The sequence below is a fragment of the Ipomoea nil genome, unplaced genomic scaffold, assembly GCF_001879475.1.
Source record: "Ipomoea nil cultivar Tokyo-kokei standard unplaced genomic scaffold, Asagao_1.1 scaffold1895, whole genome shotgun sequence".
In the NCBI taxonomy this organism is placed as follows: Eukaryota; Viridiplantae; Streptophyta; class Magnoliopsida; order Solanales; family Convolvulaceae; genus Ipomoea; species Ipomoea nil.
The window spans coordinates 629320-652500 of record NW_017618323.1 but is presented as its reverse complement, the minus strand read 5'-3'; the positions used below and the strand labels follow the sequence as shown (position 1 = coordinate 652500).

General features: G+C 34.1%; 2 protein-coding genes across 7 annotated transcripts; one reads left to right on the top strand and one right to left on the bottom strand.

The window, feature by feature from the left end:
• The first annotated feature begins 8822 nt into the window (after positions 1 to 8822).
• Positions 8823 to 9266, top strand: LOC109193508. The gene has a single exon (XM_019344349.1). It carries the CDS (start codon positions 8823 to 8825, stop codon positions 9264 to 9266), a length of 444 nt encoding a protein of 147 aa, XP_019199894.1.
• Positions 9267 to 12913: 3647 nt separating this feature from the next.
• Positions 12914 to 21664, bottom strand: LOC109193560 (serine/arginine repetitive matrix protein 2-like). 6 transcript variants are annotated; one of them, XM_019344417.1, is made up of 8 exons: positions 21400 to 21664; positions 19287 to 20477; positions 18191 to 18358; positions 16722 to 17454; positions 14526 to 16629; positions 13659 to 14009; positions 13396 to 13575; positions 12914 to 13263 (listed from the first exon to the last, which is right to left on the bottom strand). In XM_019344417.1, the coding sequence occupies exons 2-6, from the start codon at positions 20365 to 20367 to the stop codon at positions 13980 to 13982; spliced, it is 4116 nt and encodes a 1371-aa protein (XP_019199962.1). In that variant the 5' UTR covers positions 20368 to 20477; positions 21400 to 21664; the 3' UTR covers positions 12914 to 13263; positions 13396 to 13575; positions 13659 to 13979. The 6 variants fall into 6 exon arrangements, with proteins under 6 accessions (XP_019199962.1, XP_019199964.1, XP_019199965.1 ...); XM_019344420.1 differs by having other exon boundaries at positions 12931 to 13263; positions 13396 to 14009; positions 19287 to 19718; positions 19851 to 20477; XM_019344419.1 differs by lacking the exon at positions 13396 to 13575.
• Between the last annotated feature and the right edge of the window lie 1517 nt (positions 21665 to 23181).

Here is a 23181-nt window from a genome sequence, read left to right as displayed (position 1 = left end):
CAAATATATACATGAAAATTTTTAAAATATTTACAAAAGAAATAATATAATCAAACTCTATAGTAGATTTGAAGAAAAGTTCCCTATACTTTTCACAAGACTTTAATTTGACGAAATGTTCAGTTGATGCATCCACCTTTCTTGTCATTGCCTTTAATATAACAATAATGCGTAATTAATTTTGACGTTGACACTTGTTGAAAATTGCTCCTTATATTAAGAAATTAAAACACTAGCACATTTATATGATGTTCCACATTTTATTGTATTTGTCAAAATTATTATTATTTAAATCTATGATTAGCCAATATGTCATTCGTTGGGTCACATCTTTAAATATACTCTACACAACTATGGGTCTCTCTTAATCCCTTTGTCCGGACTGTCACGATGAAATTAAAATAATTGAATTGTTTTATTCTCTTCGTATTATTTTATGTGTTTGATTCAGTTAACAATGTTTAACTTAATTATTTTTAATTTAATTTTTTATAATATTAAATTTAGTATTAGTCAACTACCATATAGTGTGATACAGTGATAGCATCTAGGTTACCCTTCTAAATGGGTGGTTATAGGTTTGAACCCCGATGGTGGGACCTTACATTTTTGAGCTGAAAATGTTTGAGAAAGTATAGAACAGATATAACTTTGTAAAGAATCATGAGTATTTCAAAAAACTCAAAGTGAGGGGGGTTCCTTGTGCGCAGTAAGCATGGTCTAGCCTCTGTGGTTCACGTTCAGTTGAGTTACCATGATTTACATCCTCCCAAATGCTCTGTCGGGACGTTCAGTTGAATTACCATGATTTACATCCTCCCAAATGCTCTGTCGGGTCGGGGTGTGGGGGGCCCTTAGGGTTGGGGTTCAGCCTTTTGGAAGAATGAGTATTTAAAAAAAAAATAGTATTTATTTTTTGAAAAAATAGTATTAATATATAAAATTTATATATTTAAAAACAACACTAAAAGAACTATTAAACACACACACACACAAAATCAAATTTAAAATACTAAAAAAATAAAAGGAGAACGAGTTAGTTTGACCAATAAATAGTGAACATGACACGTAAAATGAGACAGAGAGTAATTAACTCGTCTTCACTATATTTTCATCTATTTTTCCTAGATTGAATGCAATTGAAGAAATGAATCATTTTAATAGCGATTTATTCAAATAGCTTCAAAAATACATCCAAAGTAGTTCATAGATTTATGCCTTGTTTGGTAAAATGGTTAGCATATAGGTCAATTTTGGCTTATTTGATCAATATTAGTTATTTGACTTGTTTAAAAATCAATATAAGTGTTTGGTTAATTAGCTTTTTATACTCCAAAATACTAAAATTCAAAAAGCTACTCAAAACAACTTTTTCAATTTACTTTTTGAGAAAAAAAATTATACCAAACAACTATCAACTAACCGCTAATTTACCAAACATCTTTCTACAATCAGTTAATGTTATCAACTAATAATTAAATTAACCCAATAAGCTAACAGCTAATAATTATTTACCAAAGAGAGCCTTAATGTTATTCTCAATACAATCTAAGCTATATATCTGTTTGTAGAGCCGTCGAAACGGTCTCGCGGGGCGGGACGGGCCAAAACACACCAAAGCCCGTCCTCGTAGCGGGACGGGCAAAAAAGCCCGCCTCTTAGCAGGCTTTGAATGTGGCCGGCCCGCCCCGCCATGCCAAAGCCCGATGGCGGGGCGGACTAGCCCGTCAATCAATTTTTTCACTATGTTAATTTATTTTAATAAAAAAAAATCACTGTACAATATCTTTTAAAAAAAAATCACTGTATAGACGTACAGTAACACTACCTAGTATTGTATTCCTATAAATCTATAATCCTATAAGTTATAACACACTAACACAATTACACAAACCAAAATAACATGTATTAAATACTAAATATATATACAAAATATATATGTATTAGCAGGTCGCGGGCTAAACCCGTGACCCGCCTCCTGGCGGATCAAAATTTGAAGAACCCGTCCCCTACCTACGGCGGTACGGGACGGGTCAACCCGGCAGGTAAAACCCATTTTTGACGGCTCTATCTGTTTGGCAAACCTAGCTGAAAAGCTATAAGCTAGGAGCTGAAAGCTGAAAGCTGAAAAGCTATAAGCTCGGAGCTGAAAATTGAAGAGTTGTTAAGCTAGCTGTTATGATTGAAAGTGTTCTGTAAAATTAGCTTTTTGATAAAGTGATAAATGTAAAAAGACTAAAAAAGACATCTTCATAAAATTTAAATTAGTTTGTTTACATATTAAAATTTTACATTTTGGCTTTAAAAAAAATTAACATTTTGAAATAAAACTATTAGAATAATCATGATCTAACATCTCATAATGAAGTAGTAATATTGTTGCAAATCTCATAATAATAATAATAATAATAATAATAATAATAATAATAATAATAATAATAATAATAATAATAATAATAATTGCGGTGAAAGTTACGGATAAAGGAGAAGAGAAAAGAGTTTTAATTGAGAAGGGTAAATTATGTCATTTCTTTAAAATAATAAGGATACAAATGGAAAAAAAATTAGGAAACTAGGAACTTATTTTGAAACGCTACCTTAGGTAGCGTTTCAAAATAAGCTCTTATTTTAAGCTAGGAGCTTATTTTGGAAACATTACCAAACAGAACTTATAATTTACTAGTAGCTTAAAATAAGCTATAAGCTCTGTCAAACAGAGCCATAATATACGCAAGTAGTATACATGAAAAGTTGATATTTGCATGTGCAAAGCCCTATAATACAGGTTGATAATTAATAACAATTACGGAGTATTAATTAGTGGCAAATTTTTTTGTAAAATGTAGACTAATCTTTAAAAGGTACATTTTTAATATATTAAAAATATATTATTTATGTACTAAATGCATGTTATATGATTATATAAAAAAAAAAAAAAAAAATGAGACGCGCGTTTTTAGTCGAAACGACGTCGTTTTTGCAACCGTGTGCACCATGCATGGCATAATTTGGTATGTTATGGGCAAACTCATAACAGAATATACATAATCTAACATAATACACATAAACTCTTAACATAATACACATAAACTCATCATAACATAATACACAAACTTTCAACAAGAGTACACATAAACTCTTAACATAATACACATAAACTCTTAATAGAATACACATAAACTCTTAACATAATACACATAAACTCATAACATAATACACATAAACTTTTAACAAAATACACATAAACTCTTAACATAATACACATAAAATTTGAACATAAAAAACGACGTCGTTTTGGACAGGGCGCACAATATAACGATTGCCCGTCATGGGCAATTTATATCGTAGACCATGATCCACAGTGTACTGTGAACTCTGGTCCAATACACAGAATTTGAATTCATAATGTATAGAATTCATATTCACAATGTACGGAATTCGTGTTCATAATACACATATACATAAACACGATATAATGAAGACACACAAACACTTAACATAATACATATAATTCATATTCATAATGTACAAAATTCATGTTCATAATGCACATAATTTATATTCATTATATCATGTTTATGTGTATGTGTATTATGAACATGAATTCTGTGCATTATGAACATAAATTTTGTACATTATGAAAACAAATTCTATGTATTGGACCAGGGTTCACAGTGCATTGTGGACCCTGGTCCACGATATAACAATTGGATTCAAAGTACATATGAGGTCCCTGTACTATAGTGTTTTGTTCAAGTCAATCCTTCTACCTTAATTTTGTTCAATTTAGTCCTTGTACTTTAAAAAGTGAAACAATTAAGGACAATAACTTATGTGACGCTGATATTATCTCTGCCACGTCTTCATACTTACATGCCAACTCATATATTATTTTATAAATATTTAAAATTAATTATTTTTACCACCAAAATATTACATTAATATGTCTAAAATAAATATATAAATATTTGTTCACATCATCTTTGTTCTTAATTGCTTCAATTTTTAAAATATAGGGACTAATATGAACAAAATTAAAGTAGAAAAACTAAATTGAACAAAACTATAGTACATGACTTTAAAAACTAACAAATTAGTCCTGTAACTATGCAATTTTTAACACATTTAATCCTCCCGATCAAATCACAGGCGAAATTTGACCGAAAAAATATAAACTATTTTAAATTATTTAATTATAGAGGCAAATTGGTCATTTCAGCTCTTCCTTCACCCTTCTTCTTCGTTTTCTGTTCTTAACAGAGCAGTCCGATAGCCCATCAGTCGACGCGAGTTCCTTCTGCTTACTGACAAAACGCGTGCACTCTTATGTTCTTACGATCAGTCTCATAATGCCATCATCTTCTCCAAATAACTAATGCATTTTTATTTTCACTTCCATGCATTTCCCCAGCTCATTTAAAGATGATCGCGTCGTCTGTTACTTCCATTTCTTCATGTTAATCTCCAATATCTTTGTCTGATTCTTGAATTTGGTTGTGTAGCACATCGAGATAGAAAATGGGGATCACTTCAAAGGATGTTCAGAATATGTATGGGTTTTCCTTGAATTCTCGATGAGATTATGTTGCACTTTCGCAAGAGAACATCCATTGGTGTCGCAAGTTTTAATTTTGTAATCGTCCTCATATTGTATGTGTTCTTGTCAACAATATTCTGGTTCTTCATTTATTCCGTTCCTATTATCCTCATATGTGTTATGGCTCAACTAGCTCCGCTGCAACTCTCTGCTAGAAAGGAAGAAGGAAGAGCTGAAATGACCAATTTGTCCCCATAATTAAATAATTTAAAATAGTTTATATTTTTTCGGCCAAATTTTGCCGGTGATTTGGCCGGGAGGACCAAATGTGTTAAAAAACGCACAGTTACGGGACTAAATTGTTAGTTTTTAAAGTTAAGTACTGAAATTAACACACCTCCTATAGTCATAGGACCAAAAGTGTAATTTGCTCACCTTATAGGTACCAATCATTATTGCATGGACCATGGTCCACACAATTGTGTGAACCATAAATATACTTTTTAATATACCAATGGTACATTATTTATGTACGTAAGACACATTTTTTTAAAGTACATTTTTAATATACTAAAAATACATTATTTTATATAATATACTTTTAGTACAAAAATAATGTACTTTTAATATATTAAAAATATTTTTCTTAAAAAAAAAAAGGGAAAATGGCACTTTTTACCCCTGAGTTATATACTTATAGCACTTTTTTCCCCTCAATTATTTAGGTAAGCACATTAGCCCCCTCAATTATTCTAAAAGTGGTGCCTTTTCCCCCTAATATATTAAATTGACATTTATACCCTTAAAGTAAACATTTTATTTATTTTATTACTCCAACAAATTATTGCGTATACGTAGAGATGACCACGGTTCGGTTTGAATTGAACCGGATACTAAAGCAATCGAATTAATAGTTTACGGTTATAATTCAGATCTAGAACCCAATATTTAAATGTCAATTTATTAAAATTATGTATCAAAAAATTGAATCTTGAACCGTGAACCGGCGGTTCCGGATCTGATTCGCGATTTTGAACCGTCTTTATTTTAATTTTTTTTTATTTTAAAATAGTCTAAATTCAACAATAAATGTATTTTATTTTTTCAGCTCAGAACATGAACCGTCCGTTCCGGTTCACGATTTTAATAAACTCTAAATATCGAATTTCGATTCTAAATTGTAATTGGAATATTTCGGTTTGGTTGCTATAGTGTTTGTTTAGTTTGAACCAAATTATGGTCATAATTTGTTGGAAAAAAAATTAAATATTTAGTTTAAGGGTAAATATGTCCATTTAATATTTCAGGGGGAAAAACAGCCACTTCAATAATTTAGGGGAAAAAAATACTATAGGCATATAACTCAGGGGGAAAAAGTGCCATTTTCCCAAAAAAATAAAATACCTGATATTCATGATCCAGTGATCCACACAAAAATTTGCCTATATGTACTTTGACCAACAATTGCCCGTCATGATATTACATCCAATTCATTAGGTTAATGCAATTATATTTGTGGGCTTTTAATTTGGATCTATCGACCTAATTAATGCACACCACTAATAAATATGAGTAACACTAAATTTGCCTGTATAGACTTAGCTCACTAGTTTAGTAGACAGTATTTAGAAAAAGAGACCAAGATTTGAATTTTGGTAACAACAATGTAAGGATTATGTCAAAGTGGCCAGACAGATCTCTTGTACACACCGGCATTTAGCGCTGTCTATGAGTTACCGTGATTTACTTCATCTCAAATGCTCTGTTGAATTGGGAATTCAACCTTTTTTTTTTGAATGCTACTAGCTCTATTACATTGTAGTATCTGTTCATATACTTTCTCAACCTACTGAAACACAACGAGCTAATAACGCCTCCATTGAAGCTCGAACTTACAACCTTCCAAATGGAAGTCCAACCCGGGTACCATTAGACCACATAGTCCTGGTAAGTAACTGTATATTTACTTTTACTTTTTATTCAATTATTTTAACACCCTACTAACATGCTCTTATTTGATCCCAAAAAAGAATAACAAAAAACAAAAACAAAACAAATATCCTATTATAGATTTTTTTTTTTTTTTGGGGTTCAATAAAATCAAAATATGTGATGATAATTTTACCCTCTAAAAATACACTTATCATTTTTTTCCCTAATATATACAAAGTAATAACTTCTTTTTAGATGATACGAAAATTTGAGCCGATACTCATGGTCAAGTTGGGATATGTAATTCTTTTGCATAAATTAAAGTTTTAAATTGGAGTGTCACATCATATATTGAATAAATGCGTCTTCATTGTCTTTTTGTGTATATATTTATTTTCGAAGAGTATTAGTGGACTTACTAGGATTGGTAATATTCTCTTGAAAATTTAGTGATTAGTTGGTAATTAAGGAGTATAAACTTATAATTGTAATAAATCGAATAAAAATTTAGTAATGATAAAAATTAGTATTTGTGGTAGTTTATTGAGTAAGGATAAAAATTAAAAACTTTCTTCGAAAAAATAAAAATTAAAAACTAGTATTTTTGGTAGTTTAACGCACATGTAAGCACATGGTAGGTATTTTGATATTTCTAATTTAGTCAATTGTAACATAAGCACGTGAAGTTTTTATTTTCAAATTAAACTATAAGCTAAAAGATCTTCAATTCATATTCCGCTTTTGGATTTGTGCACCAAACTAAAAGAGAATTGTTTGTATTACTAGTTTTTTTTTTAATATTTTTATGCCTAAATTATAAGAAAATTAATTTGTTATTTCTGTCATATTTATTATTTATTGGTCAAATTAATATTTTAATTAAAAAAAAAGTTCAAACTAGCTACTTAACTACATCTAAAAATGCAATTGGATCATCCAACTCAAAAAAACTGCAATTGGATACCTAAACTATCTAAAATAATACAATTTGACTAAAATTAACATGTCATCTGGTTATCGCTAACTATTGCAGACTTCCTATTAAAATTTTGTTTTTTAAAAAAATGTTAATAATTTTAAATAAAAAATAAATAAAAACACACCCCTTCCCCTCTTCGTCTTGGTGAAGAGCTATTTCTTCGTCTCCAGGCTTGAGACAAAGAGCTTTCTTCATTTTCAAGCCGAAGATAAAGACGGTTTTTTCGTCTCTGGTGGGAGACAAAGAGGGGAGGGTGGGAGTGTTTTTTTTTTTAATTAGTTTTATTTTATTTAAAATTATTAAAATAAATTTTAAAAATAACTTTTTGAGTAAAATTTATTTTTGGTCTTAGATTTATAGGTGTTATTTCACTTTTAATCATTTTTTTTTCAAATTATCTCTCTTTGATTTTAGTATTTTTGTAGCATGATCATGTTTTGTCATCTATTAACAAACATGTTTAAATGACATTAAATATGCGAGCATTTCAGTTTATTCGGTTTTAAGTGTTAATTCTTTTTCTTTTTTTTTGGCCCTAAACTTTTCGTTCCACTTTTAGTCGTTTTTTTTTCTTTTAAAAAAAAAAAAAAAACATATACGTTGGTCCTAATATTATTATGACATGATAATTTTTTTGTCATTTAAACATATTTGTTGATAGATTACCAAAAATGACCATGCCACAATAATGTTAGGGCCAATATGGTTATTCTAAAAAAAAAGGATCAAAAGTAAAATGACACATATAAGTCTAGAACCAAAAAAATGAATTCCACATAGAACTGAATAGACTAAAATGGCCTTCATATTTAACGTCATTTAAACATGTTTGTTAACGGATGACCAACAATGGTCATGTCACGACTATAAACTTCTTGTGAGAGGCGATGCGTCAGCCAATCGGGGCAGTAGTTTCACGGCCTGGAGGCGTTTGTGGAGGATGCCAGTACCCCCGAAAGTGAGGAATCAACTGTGGAGGTGTGCATGAGGCATTCTACCGATGAAAGAAGTCTTGAAGCTACGTCGCGTGTGGATCGGTGGGGGTTGTCCGTTATGCGACTATTCGACCGAGACAGTGGAACACTTGTTTTGTGAGTGCGCCGTGGCCAAGCGGGTATGGGAAGATGATGAAATCGACACTCACAGCTGCAACCATGGACCAGCTGGCGGTTCGACTAGCAGCCATCTTTTGAGTTATGTGGAGCACCCGATCGAAACGACAAGGTTTAGCGCGATGAATCAAAATCCATCGAATCGCTTCTCAATCAGCTGCGGGCTCTGCAGTCACTATGGTCGTCTACTAGGCGAATATCTGGAGCTGCGTTATCACCTGACTCTTCGACCACCCTCTGGACTCCGCCGCCGCGTGACTGGATGAAGTGCAATGTGGACGCCGCTCTCTTCACTGATGGGGCAGGCTTTGGAGCCGTTGTTCGAAGTCATGAAGGCCGCTTCATTGCAGCTAAAGGCGGTAGGCTCGGATGTATTCAAGATCCTTTACTGGCGGAAGCTTATGCAGTTGAACAAGCTTTGGACTGGATAAGAAGTTTTAATTTTAATAATGTCATTGTTGAAATTGATTGTTTAATGTTTTCTTCTACTTTTAATTCCCGGCATTCTGATTTTTCGTATGTTGGTTCAATAGTGAAGCAATGTATTCAAATTGCTAGTGACATTGGGAACGTTCAGGTTCGCCATGTCAAGAGGTCAGTGAATCATGTAGCTCATGTGCTTGCACGGGCGACTGGTTCCTCGTCTGTCCTAGGGTCGTGGTCTTCTCACCCACCCTCTTGTATCGCTGCTCTTATTAGCTATTAATGAAAGTTTTCTTTGTGTTCAAAAAAAAAAAAAAAAAAAACAATGGTCATGTCACAATAATACTAGGATCAAATGGGATGTTTTAAAAAAGAAACATCTATAAATTTAAGACTAAAAATAGAATTATTAGTTGATCAAATTGCATAATTTAGACACTTCAGTGACTCAATTGTAATCTTTTGAGTTGGATGACCCAACTGCATTTTCGAGTATAATTTGATAGTTAATTTGAACTTTTTTCCTTTTAAATTTTGTTTTTGTATTTAATAAAACTTTTTGAAATAAATATTTTATTTACTAATATAAAATTAAGTATTAACAAAAAAATTGTAAATTAATTAAATCAAGACTCGTAATCTAAATAAGACGATAAGATATTGGGAGTATTTGTTTACTAAAACGTTGCACTTATGCCAAGCACATTGTGTTTAGATGGCATGTAGTGACTCTTCCATATGGGAGGTCATGAGATTGAGTCTCAGTGGAGGCGCCATGAGCAGATACTATCATGTAATAGAGTCAGAAGTTTTCAAGAGAAAAAAAAAAACATTGCACTTATGATGTAATATCCTTTCTCTAGTTACGAACGTAACCTGAAAATGCAATTTACTTACGTGAATGGTGAGTTAGCATTTTAAATAATTTTTAATAATAAATTTTAAAAATAAAAAAATAAAATAAAAATGCCGGGTTGGCTGGCCACCCCTTCCCCCCTCCTTCGTCTCCACCGGAGACTTCATCTCCGGTTGAAGACGAAAATAGATCTCTTCATCTCCAACCGAAGACAAAGGAGAAAGGGGGGAGGGGTAACTGGCTTATTTTATTTTATTTTTTATTTTTTTAAAGTTCATTATTAAAACTACTAAATCATCATCCATATTAGTAGGGGTGGTTTTAGATTTTTCTTCTATCTCCGAACTAATGAATTGAGTTCGTATAGGCATTTTGGATGCTGCTATTGAAATAGCTCTTCTGGCAATCTTTTTTGTTACTCCACCCATTTCATAAAGTATTCGACCGGGTTTCACAACAGCTACCCAATATTCAGGGGATCCTTTTCCCGAACCCATACGTGTTTCCGCGGGTCGTACACCTCTTTGAGTGAATCGAGAAATAGGTTTGATTGTCCATCTTTTTGATATAGATAAGGCATTCTCCGGATAATTCAAATCGAAGCAATTGGATGTCCAACTCGGGCCTATATGACATGACCGATCTATAGAAAGACTCCACCTTTGTCATATATTCCATACATTACACTAGATAGATATCATATTCATGGAATACGATTCACTTTCAAGATGCCTTGGTGGTGAAATGGTAGACACGCGAGACTCAAAATCTCGTGCTAAAGAGCATGGAGGTTCGAGTACTCTTCAAGGCATAATATTGAGAATGCTCATTGAATGAGCAATTCAACCTGCTATCAGATAAAATTGCATATAATTAGGGTATTCAGTGGTCTAATTATACTTTTTTTTTTTATTCAGTGACCTAATTATATTTTCAAGTTACGTTCAGTAGTTAATTTGAACCTTATTCATTTACCACATGGAGTATCAAGGCAATAGTAATTCTTTGTTCTAAAAAATGAAATTCAAAAATCAATAAGCAAAGTTGTCCCACTTAGAAATAACGAAGTATCAACATTTAGAACAGATTTGGAACTTTTATATATATATATATATATATATATATATATATATATATATATAAAAGTTCCAAATCTGTTCTAAATGTTGATACTTCGTTATTTCATATATATATATGCAACATACATGATACATACTTACATTAATGAGCAAATTATACCATGGACTAGGGTCTACATCACATTGTGAACCATGATCCAAAACGATATTCAAATTATGTACCACATTAATATATTATGTAACTTTAGTTAACAAATTATGTACTTATAAATAAACTAAAAGTACATAATATATTAGTTGTAATAGAGACATAATTTATTAACTGAAAGTTCATATACATTAATTTTAATATGTACATAATTTATTAACTACATGTACATATGTTAATTGCAAGTACATAACATGTTAATTGTAATAATTACATAATTTATTAACTGAAGATACATAATATGTTAATTGTAGGTATATAATCATGATATAACAATTGACATTCATGTATATAGGCAATTAGACACACTAAGTACCCGCATGGACAGCTCAACTAGTCACAAAGGTAATATTCGTCACAAAAGACCTGGGGTCAAGTCTCACTAGTTGTCCGTATTGGCCTCTGTTGATCAATTGAATTATCATAATTTATCCTTCCACAATTCTGTCAGGTAGGTGTGGGAAAACCTAGGATGGGTGTCACAATTAGGCACATTCGGTGTAATAAAGTACTTCACGGGGATCAATTGATGTGCTCAAAAAGTAGTTAGGCTTACTGTTAGCGTGCTACTCAGTCAGTATAATATATACATATACATATATATATATATATATATATTATAGGATTATTTTCATATACAAACCTCCCCGTAAAATACAAAATCTCCCTTAAAATACAAAATACAAACTGTGTGCATGTAAATATGTTAATGTGTGCACGAACTAATCTTAGCACGTGCACACATTAACATACTTACATGCACACACGTGTAGGAGGAAAAATCACAACCATCTATCAAAGCTCGTGCACACATTAACATACTTACATGCACACAACGCGTAGGGGGAAAAAATCAGGACCGTCCAATACCACCATCCAACGATGTCAAATTGTCCACAGGTTTTTATTTTAAGATGTGTTTTTACCTGAATGTAATTCTATATATATATATATATATATATATATATATATATATATATATATATATATATATATATATATATATATATATCTATATATATATATATATATTATAGTTGGGTGGGTAGTAATAAGGTTTCATGGATAGCAGTAAATTGTACTAACTACTAACAATAAAGATAGGTTGCATAGTGACAGTGACGAGGTAGTTGTGAGCTATTTTCTCAGCCATAATGGCTGCTGAAATGCCGTGACACTTGCTGCCTTCCATTAATAAATATGTATTTTTTAGTACTTTCTGACTCTGTTTCAATGTAGTATCTGGCTGTACATACTTTCTTAATCTATTAAAGAACAAAGAGTCAATGTCCCCGCCAAGGACCTCGTAATCAATAACACCAAGTTGCTCCTTCATATGAGAGGCTGCGGATTCTAGCCTTAGTGGAGGCGATATTAACTCTTTGTGCTTCAATAGGTTGAGAAAGTAGTTACGGACAGATATTACATTGTAATAGAGTCAGTAGTATTCCAAAAAAATAAAAGAGTCAATGTCCCCATTAAAATTCGTTCAATTTTCTATTTCCAACTTCTACTCCACCTCGCAAGTGCTTAACTTTTCCTAGAACCCACACGATGAAAATAGCATATGCCATATCATGGAATAAAAGTGAGGGAGTAAAATTCAAAAGTACATACTCGATAACATATTATGTATCTGCAGTTATCATATTATGTCTCCTCACCAAAAAAAAATTATCATATTATGTGTATGTAATTACTAAATGTTATGTGTCTTCAATTTATTTACACCGCACATAAATTGTTAATTGCATGTAAGGAATATGTCAGCTGCAAACACATAAATGCAATGTAAACCCTGATCTATGGTATAATTTGCCTATTAAAACAACATTTCAAACTCATCGTTCAGGATTGATAGAACCATGATACATTGAATGTATTTCCAAAGGAATGACAATAAAAAAAAAAAAAAAAAAAAAAAAAAAGTTAAAATGCAATGACATTTAAAAAAAAAAAAAAAACAATTCCATCTACCATACCTCAATTGAACTTAAATGCAGGATTGGCAGACAATACAAGAGCATTCAACTGATCCACTATCAGCCTCGGTACCAATTCATCACTCCGATGATTCATTTCATCGCCACTTCTATACCATGTCGGGGGCGATCTGCCATGTTTTCTGCCTGCTTCACTGCAGTTCCAAAATCATATTTGCAGATAAGCTACTACAGCGTTACTCCAGGGCAGAAACAAATAAGAAGCTTTTTTCACAATTCTTGATAGGCAGATTGTCACAGTTATTAAAAAGCAAATAAAACAGTACCTTGTAATACCATAGGCATCCTAATACAACACTTACTTTAGCACTTCCCATTCTTCACTTTTTCACCAAACGAAGGGAATGAAGGGAAGGAGAAAATACTTCATTGGGAAAGTCGGAATGAAGGACACACGCATGCGCATATATAAGACAATCCAGAGCCCAGAGGCAATCAAAGGTTATCTACATATACATACTCGGAAGGATCAAGTAGGAAAAACAATAACATTTAAAAACATCAAAATTGAAAGTAGTGTATTACATACAAGTTGTGCACGTTCATTGGGAGTCCTATAGAGGTAGGCCTTCTAACAGGTCCATAAATATTGTGCCAGTAGTCATGAAATACTAACTCGGGAGACCACAGCACTTCATTCCATTTCCTCAAAAACAGCAGCTGTACAACTACCCACCCCATCTTAGCTTTATCACACGTAGGTTTGCTCAAAATTCAAGCAACTTTTGAGTTACCAAGAGAAAGCTAGACACACATCAGCTATTTATATAGGTCACAAGCACTTGTGAGCCGGTGATTGAGCAGCTGCAGGCAAAATTTTCAATATCATCAGCTGAATGCCTGAAGATGTTCATACCTTGACATATTTATCAACATAGCCCTGCAAAATTTCACATAGTGAGGAAGACGTGCTCAATTAGAAAAAGAAGAGGAAAAAGAGGAGCTACATTTTAGATATGGTAAAGGGTTATTTAAAAAAAAAAAAAAAAAAAAAAAAAAAAAAAACACACTGTTGGAGCTCAAAATGACTCATTGGTTTGTCAGAGCTGTTGCTGAAATGAGTCATGTCAGAGGACACGAGTACATGACAGCACTTATGTATATTTTATCCGAGTTCTTGAAAATTTTTATTTTCTAATCCCAAAATAATCCAGAAATCTCTATAACTAAATCTTCAACTAAACATGGACTGTAAGCTAACCCAGCCTTGTATCCCAGTTTGAGTGAAATTGGATCTACTCCAACCAATACTACAAATGTTCTATACAAGCAAACTATTGTAAACAGTCATACTCCACTTTGTTAGCCTACTAACCATGAAAAGGCCTAGCAAATAATTTTCAACATTTTAGATGCAACATAACATCAAAATAACAAGTTAAGCAAAAAGGTGTACCATCACAAGTTTTGTCAATTTCCTCTGTGATGAGTCAATGTAGCGGTTAATCTTTGCCGGAGACTTGGGTATTTTATGACTCTTCATAGCTCCAGAGACCTTCTCAACAGTTTTCTTAACAATTGTCTTGAAAACCTCCTTACTCATATTACCTTGACGCCAAGATGGTTTTAAAAGCTCCTTCACAAAATCAGCTATGCCATTCTTGAAAAGTCTTGAAGATCTGGATTCTTTGCTCTTGTTTTTTTTCCCAGATGTCTTAACTTGATCAAACTCTACTTCTCCCTCAACCATGTCTTCAACATCATTTGAATCACTTGGACTTCCATCTTCAACCACACCCACTTCTGCATCTGCTGTCTCGCCATATTCATCATTTCCTGCGGATGCAGCTTTAGTAATAGTTCCACCTCTTTTCTGCATGTTGTTTTCTTCAACATCCAATGGATTACTCCATCCACTAAGCCTTAACATGACACCAGAGTCGGCAGTTGTTTCACGCTTTTGTACAGGATCAGATTTCCGGAATGAATTTGTTGATGGCTCAATGCTGTCTAATAGGGGATCATACTGGTCACCACCAGGCATACACAACATTCTGTTTGCCGCACTGGCAGAATGTGGCGGTGTATTATGTGAACCAAGGCTTTCAGCAGGTCGCCCATCAGGTACATTGTGCAAACTAAAAGAAGCACAGTTTCTATCACTAGAAAGCATGCGCTTTCCTTCTGTTGGAGCATCTGAACTGATCTTTGAGGTTAATGACTGCTCAAACTTAGATGCATAAGGATTGAAGTAACTTGATATTTTAGATCCACCAAAACCAGATAAACCAGGTTCCCTGTTCCTGTCTAGAAGATCAGATGTGTATACCGACGCAAAAGCTGCCTCAGAGTGATTGGGAACACAGGGGAGCTGATGCATGTAAGGATAACTCTTAGAAGATGGATGAGGAAGTTCACTGGGAGGCAGACTATCAACAGGAAGAGTTTGAGCCTTTTTAATTGGTGATCCCATTGAGGAAATAGGCTGAGTATGCATGTAGGCCTGGTGTTGACCAACCTGAGAAATACTGGGCAGTGCATTTTGATAGGGTCTAACAGAATTTTGAGAAACAAAGTCATTTCTAGGCAGCAGTATACTCTGTTGAAACTGTCCTGGAGTTGCACCATATTGTCCAAGAGATGTATTTCCAATTGCATTATTAACAAAGGAAAGATGCGGTGGGTTTAGTGGTGGCATAGTTGGTGGCAGAGAATTCCAAGAGATGTTCACAGGTGCAGGAAAATGAGACTGTTGGGGAGGCAATGGAGGCTGACAGGGAGGACGGTTTTCAATACATGCTAAGTTAAACTGTGGCATAATTTTATATTGTCCAAGCAGCTGTTGAGCAGATGTTGCACTTGGAGCACAGGACAGTGCTGGAAAAGGTGGAAAACATGATGGCACTGGTACATTAGGTGCAGATAATTCCTTAGGACCAGGAAATTGAAGATGCTGGAGTTGGATTGATGTTGATGCCTGGAGTGTTGAAGACTCAGAGACAGATGAATTAGCCAATAGCTTAGGTTCATAAACAGCACCATGATGAGTCTGATCAGAGTTTTGGCTTTGAGACTGCAAAATGACAGCAGTTTCAACTGATGAGGGAACAGCAGCAGCATAGTCAGAATGCTTATTAGGTTTAACATGAGTTACTGGGCTTGCAGAAGGTTCTGTGCAACTTTCTTTTCCATGCAGGTGAGATAAAGGTTCCAATTCCCTCTCCCTTTTTTCTCCAATATCATGAATTTCTGGGCTTTTGGTTTTATTATTCTCATGAATAGTTTTATCAAGGAGAGCTGTTCCGGTCTCCTCATGTAAACCAGGATTCCTAGAACTAGGCAAACGAACTCGATGCTGATCTTTGCTCCTGTAGGATCTTGATCTATCACTCTTATCAGACTCATGGTGGGAATATCGACATGATGCACCACGGTAGCACTTGCCCCTCTTGAAGTCAAAGCATTCTGAAGGGTGAAATTTCCCTCTTGTCACTTTATCGCCACCAAACCCATGCCTAAAAGGAGACTTGCTCCTACTTCTGCGTCTCTTAGGAGACACACTGTGGAAGTTGAAAAATATATGCAAAATATCAAAATCCAATAGCATTTGAACCTATTAGAAACATCATGATATACAAATTAAAATTATTACCTCCTAGATCGTCCACGCTTATCCTTTCTTCTCCTTGGACTCCACCTTCTCCTATCATAAGGAGATCGGCTTCTACTCCAACTTTTTTCTCTTTTTCCACGTCTCCTTGTGTAACGTGGTGAATCCCCAGAGTCACTGTCACTAGACCCTTCTCGGGCAAGTCTACCAAACTCATCAATCTTCAAAACTCCAGATGTATTTTTCACATCCTCCCTTGGCAAATTAGAAATATCAAAAGCAGTGTTAGTGTTGTCATCTCTTAGAGCATTCTTTTGTATACGTTCTTCATCAGCAGTATCACTGCTAGCATCTGTGGATTTTTCTGCAACATTAGATGTCCTGTCAGTTTCACTAACCACTCTTTGTGATACAGGAGAACACTCAAGTGATCTCCCTGCATCTTCACTTGGAATAGTTCGAACTTCAGTGGATCCAGACCCTATTGCAAGACTGGCATTTTCAACTCGAATCCCATCATCATCATTATTATTGTTTTCCAAACTGTCATCAGAAGCATAGCCCTGTATAAGACTAAAGGGACTCGGGCCTTCAGCAGGGTGGGCAGGACACTTTTCAGAAACAATCCCAGGATTAGATTGGCATGAATTTTCATGTACAAGAGAAGAATGTTGTACTTCAGCAACATCTTGGAATGGACTCATGGCTGAAAGCTTGAGTCTAGGAGATGATTTATTGACTACAGAGTGAGAAAGATATGACGATCCACACAGACCTGCAGACACAGAGAAAGCAGAGATCAAAATCACTCAACATACCATGAGATCTTCAGGCCAGGCAAAATATGTTACAATGTAGATAAATCTGAATTCTTCAAATTCCATTGACTAAGAATGCTAGCAACAAAGCCAATAAATAAGAGATTTTTGTTGAGACCCCAAACTCCCTGTTTTCTCTAAAATTTCTGCTTGTCTGATATTGATTAAAGATGTCCTTTATATAGGCTAATACAATGACTCCTAATCCGACTAAGACTAAGCTAACTATCTATCTATGAGTTCTAGTCTAACTAAACTATTCTATTATGACAAAAAGTAGGAATATAGGATTATCAGATTATGTGAAAAATAGGATTTTGTCAATTGCTCTTTCTTTCCAAATTTAGTTTTCCTTGTGCTGGTTTACACCTGCTGCAGTACCCCTTCCCCCAGAATGCATCAAGTACCTTTTTCAATCCCATGAATGTGATTCTCAATTTTGAAAAAATTACATAGAGACCAACAATACATGAAGGCCTGAAGGGTAACGTATTAGAGATCATCAAAGAGGATATACTTTGGCACTTTGGGGAACCAAAAAAAATCAAAAAAACAAAACAAAAGAGACTTGTAAGACTCAAATGGAGACTCCTGCAATACATACATACATACATACATACATACATGTATGTATGTATGTATGTATACATATAAATGAAAGTCATGAAATAAAGTAAAGAAGTACTTCTGCACCTTGTCTTTCTTCCTCCACAACATCTTCCACTAAGCCACATTCAGCTGTACTCACTGCACCTTGAGATTGCTCCTCCAGATCTAGCTTATTTGTTATTGAAACACACTCCAGATTCAAAGTACCAAACGAGTGAACCTTCTGTTCTTCGTCTGGCTGTGTAATATCATCTGAAGCCCGATAGAAAAGCAAAGATGGATTCAGAGTTCTTACCAACATACTGGAAAGTCAAAACTAACTCACATTTGATAACCAAATAACATAAAGCTGCCATGCAATAAAGGAATCACTTTTATAGCTTATAAGGATTGGCTGAAAATTATAACTTATTAATTAATTAAGGCAAGGTCAAGACTCAGATAGATCTTTATACGAAGGTAGAAACATTCTAAATGGTCCTCAACACCCTTTCACAATAAAAAAGAAAGGGGAGAGAATTTTAGTGTGTGTTTACTAACTAGAGAAATTCACCATTTATTGGGAAAAAGAAAACAGAAAATGTGCTTGTAATTTTTCCAATTTGAAAACAGAGAATGGAGACAGGAAAACTGGAGAATTGAAATAAACGCAATCATATCTAATCCAAAAGTAAAGTCAAAATTAGTTTCTAAAACCCCTATCAGGACCCTTTCAGACATTAATAATTGATACAATGAGGCACGGTTTAAAAGAAATGAGAAGGAATCTTACTAATTCCTCTACAAAATGTTAGTCCAAATTAGTTTCAAATTGACCATTTTAGCACTACAAATCATATTACTAAGTACAAAATACCCAAGAGGACTACGGTTGATTCTTCCTCAGTTTAAGGAGAAGGCTGAAAACTAAAACATAAACTGTAGTAGAAAAATCTAACTGTTCTATCCCAATAAAATTCCACCTTACAATGAAAAGTAGCCCAACCACGTATATCATTCAAGGAGACCTATAGTGCTCTAATTCATACAGTTTGAAATGTTGACTAGTAAAACACTATGTAATGCAACTAAGCACATATCAAGCCATAACCCTAAACTGCTAAGTATGCCTTTAATTGATTAGCTCAAGCTATAGAAAATTTTGAATGTAGCGTGTATCAACACAAGATAATGCACCTACCTTCCATTTCCATATCAGAATTGGTAGGGGAATAGGATACACCAGCATCTACCGAATCAATGGATTGAAGTGAAGAGTGAGTTGCTGGTGCTCTCATTGATGAATTGTTATTTCCTTGAATATCACTACTTTGCTGAGTTTCCCTATCAAGAGGCTTAGGGGAAGAAGCAGGAATATCCAAGTTTAGATTCTCGCTTAGTGAAGATCCAATAGCGGATCCAGTTCCTCCATCTTCTTTTTGGGTGCATGCATCCACACAGACTGATGCCAAGTGATTATCCCGTGAGCTAAAGGCAGTTCCATCAATTGTTGAACCCCTTCCTAACTGATTGACCAAATTACAAGATTTTTCCGTAGGTGTTGAAATTGAAGCCATAGTATTTGGAGCTGGAGGAGCAGGAGGTGGCAAAGATTGGGGAATTGGTTGGACTCCTGCAGGAATAGATGGAGGTGGAGGTGGTGGAGGAAGAGGACCAGTTGATGACATAGGAGCTGACAGGGAAAAAATAGAGCCCTGCAAGTGGGATGCTTGTGGTGCTACATGTTGAAGACTCTGAGTATTACCTGGTACTGGTAGCGACATATGGACTGAACCTCCAAAAGGTGTTTGTGTTTGTGTTTGTGGTGGGGGTGGTGGAAAGACTCTGGGAGCCCCTGGAGACATTGCAGGCAGAATATGATGAGCAGTTGGTCTCCATTGTGAATTCCATTGTGCAGTTTGATAGGAGGTATGCATTGGAGCACTTTGATGAACTTGAACAGGTGGAGGAGGATTAGGCACAGTGGGCATTAAGCAAGATTGACTGGAACTAATTCCGCCTGTTGGAGCTTGTGAACGTGGGAAATTCTGAGGTACACCAGGATGAATATGCTGATATACAAGAGGGTTGGAACAAACTACCTGCGCTTCAACTGATTGAGGACAACTCTGCATTATAGGTGGCCTTGAAACTGAGTGGGCATGCTGGGAAGGAGGAGGAGGAGGAGGAAGGTAATTAACAGGAACAGCTGAGCACTGGGGAGGTACAGATGTATAACTAACCTGCCCAGCCTGAGGACCATAATTCCCCTGACCATACATCTGAATAGCCAAACTTCAATAGGGCCACTACCTGTATGTAATAAAATTCTTGCTTAGCAGAGATATAATCTCCAAGCAAATCGTGAAATCAAAAACCAGAATGCATCCATCTGAAAAAAGAGGCAGAATGAGAGTGTGTGTTAGTTGTCCATCCAAAGAATACAGAAAGGCAAAATAACAATAAATAAATAATAATAATAATGACGGCTATGATGATGAAAAATCCCATTTTACATTTTACATACAAAACAAAAACAGCAAAAACATAGAATTTAATAGGAAGAAAAGCAAAAAGAAGGAGAAGATAACAACAGGCCTTCAGACCTCCATGTTAAGGAAAAAAAATCTCATAGGTAATCAATGCAGGTACAAACTAAAGCTAGATTAAAAACATGAAATGCTATTGATAATTCAATAAATCAAATTATGATTAGCCGTCATGCCATTTCACCATACTTCTAGCAACTGATCAACCAAAAGGGCCAGAAGTCCAAGCAACCCCAAACATATAAAAGTTTATAATCAAACAAACACCTCAAGAACTTTCAGAGTAGGATCCAAAACCTCTACTAACTAGTCAAGCAGCTATTTTATGCTAAGCTTATGTTCCATTACTTCCTTCTGAAAGAACTGCTAACTCACATTCTCAACAGAAAAATCAATCCTCCAAATTGCAAATAACATAAGTAAACGTTCCAGAGTTACCAAATGCAATGCCACAAAAGCATGTTAACGAGTTCACTAACCTCAAAAAGTTCAAAACTTTAACCAACTAAGCCAAGAAACCGAGAATGTTGACTAAAAACTTAAACATTTAACCTCTGCCGCGTCAAAACTCATCATGAATCGCGCCAATTTCTTTTAAAGTACTCCGTATAAAGTAAAATACTTCGGGTAAATAATAATTTTAACTATGTTTACAGAAATTTCAGCTTCCCCGATGCATCAATCCGAAAATACGCTCACATATTCGTAAATATCCATGAAAAAATTAAAATAATAATAATACAGGGGTGAAGATGAAATGCTTACCGAATAGCGAAAACAGAGCTCTGGCGGACGATGAGAAGAAAAGAAGTGGAAGTTTTAGGAGATCTCAATTGAAAGCCATGAAATTTGAGTTTGCAGAAATCGATAATTTTCTTGTGTAAACGGTTTTCTGAGATTCCAGATATGAAGAGAGAAAGAGAGGAGGAATGGTTAAACCCTAGTATAGATTCTTTCACTTGGAGCTCTGTCTGTAATTTTATTCTGCTTCTGATTTCTAAACTAAAACGTTGAGGAGAGAGAATGGGTGAAGGGGTCACCTTTTTACCGTCGTAACTCCGTCCCTTTTCCAGAATCCTTGTCCCGTTTTACTATGGAATACTGTTTGTTCTCATCAATTGTGTGGTGTGTTCAATCAATTTTTGCAGATTTTTAAACTAATATGGAGTAGATTTTTATGAATTTTTCTAACTCTATCAAATCTTACTCCGTATATCACAAACATTTATAAATTTTTAAAGCAACCTTATAAACTTTCGTTAACTTCTATTAATACTTAGAAAAAATGACACTTTTTCCCCTAAGTTATATATTTATAGCACTTTTTCCCCCTTAATTATTTATGTAAGTACATTAGCCCCCTCAATTATTTTAAAAGTGGTGGTTTTTCTCCCTAATATATTAAATTAACATTTCTACCCTTAAAGTAACATTTTATTTATTTTACTTCTCCAACAAATTATTGTGTATATGTAGCGATTACCACGGTTCGGTTCGAACTGAACCAGACACTATAGCGATCGAATTAAAAGTTTTCGGTTATTATTCAGATCTAGAACCCAATATTTAGATTTCAATTTATTAAATTTAAGAATAAAAAAAACTGGATCATGAACCGTGAACCGACGGTTCCAGATCCGGTTCGCGATTTTGAACCATCTTTATTTTAAAATTGTATTTTTTATTTTAAAATAGTTTAAATTCAACAATAAATGTATTTTATTTTTTCAGTTCGGAACATGAACCGACCATTTCAGTTCGCGATTTTAATAAACTCTAAATATCGCATTTTGATTATAAATTGTAATTGAAATATTTTGGTTTGGTGTTATAGTATCTGTTTGGTTTGAGCCAAATGATAGTAATAATTTGATGGAGAAGAAAAATAAATGAAATATTTATTTTAAATATTTATTTTAAGGGTAAATCTGTCCATTTAACATTTCAGGGAGGAAAAGAGTCATTTAAATAATTTAGGGGGGAAAAATGCTATAAGGGGGTGTTTGGTTGGATGGAAAACATTTTCCATGGAAAATGTTTTCCTAAAAGTGAAGGAAAATGATGTTTTATGTTGCTTGGTTGGATGGAAAACATTTTCCATTGGAAAAAGTTTTCCTTGAGTATGAGGAAAACAAATTCCTAGCTTTTGTTAGGTATTTTGTTTTCCATGGAAAAGATTTTCCATGGAAAATTAATATGCCAATTTTACCCTCACCATTCTTTATTAATTACTCTTATTATTAGTATATTATTATTGTTGTGTAGGGTTATATTTGTCATTATACACATTATTCCTTACCATTCCAAACTCAACCAAACAATGGAATTCATATTCCCAGTAATTTCTTTTCCACCAACCAAACAATGGAATCTATTTTCTTGGAATTTATTTTCCATGGAATTTCAATTCCATTTCCCTTCAAATATTTTCCAGCGAACCAAACGAGCCCTAAGTATATAACTCAGGAGGGAAAAAGTGTCATTTTCCCTAATACTTATTACTCCGTATTTATTTATATATATACTAGACTAGAAAGATAGGCATAT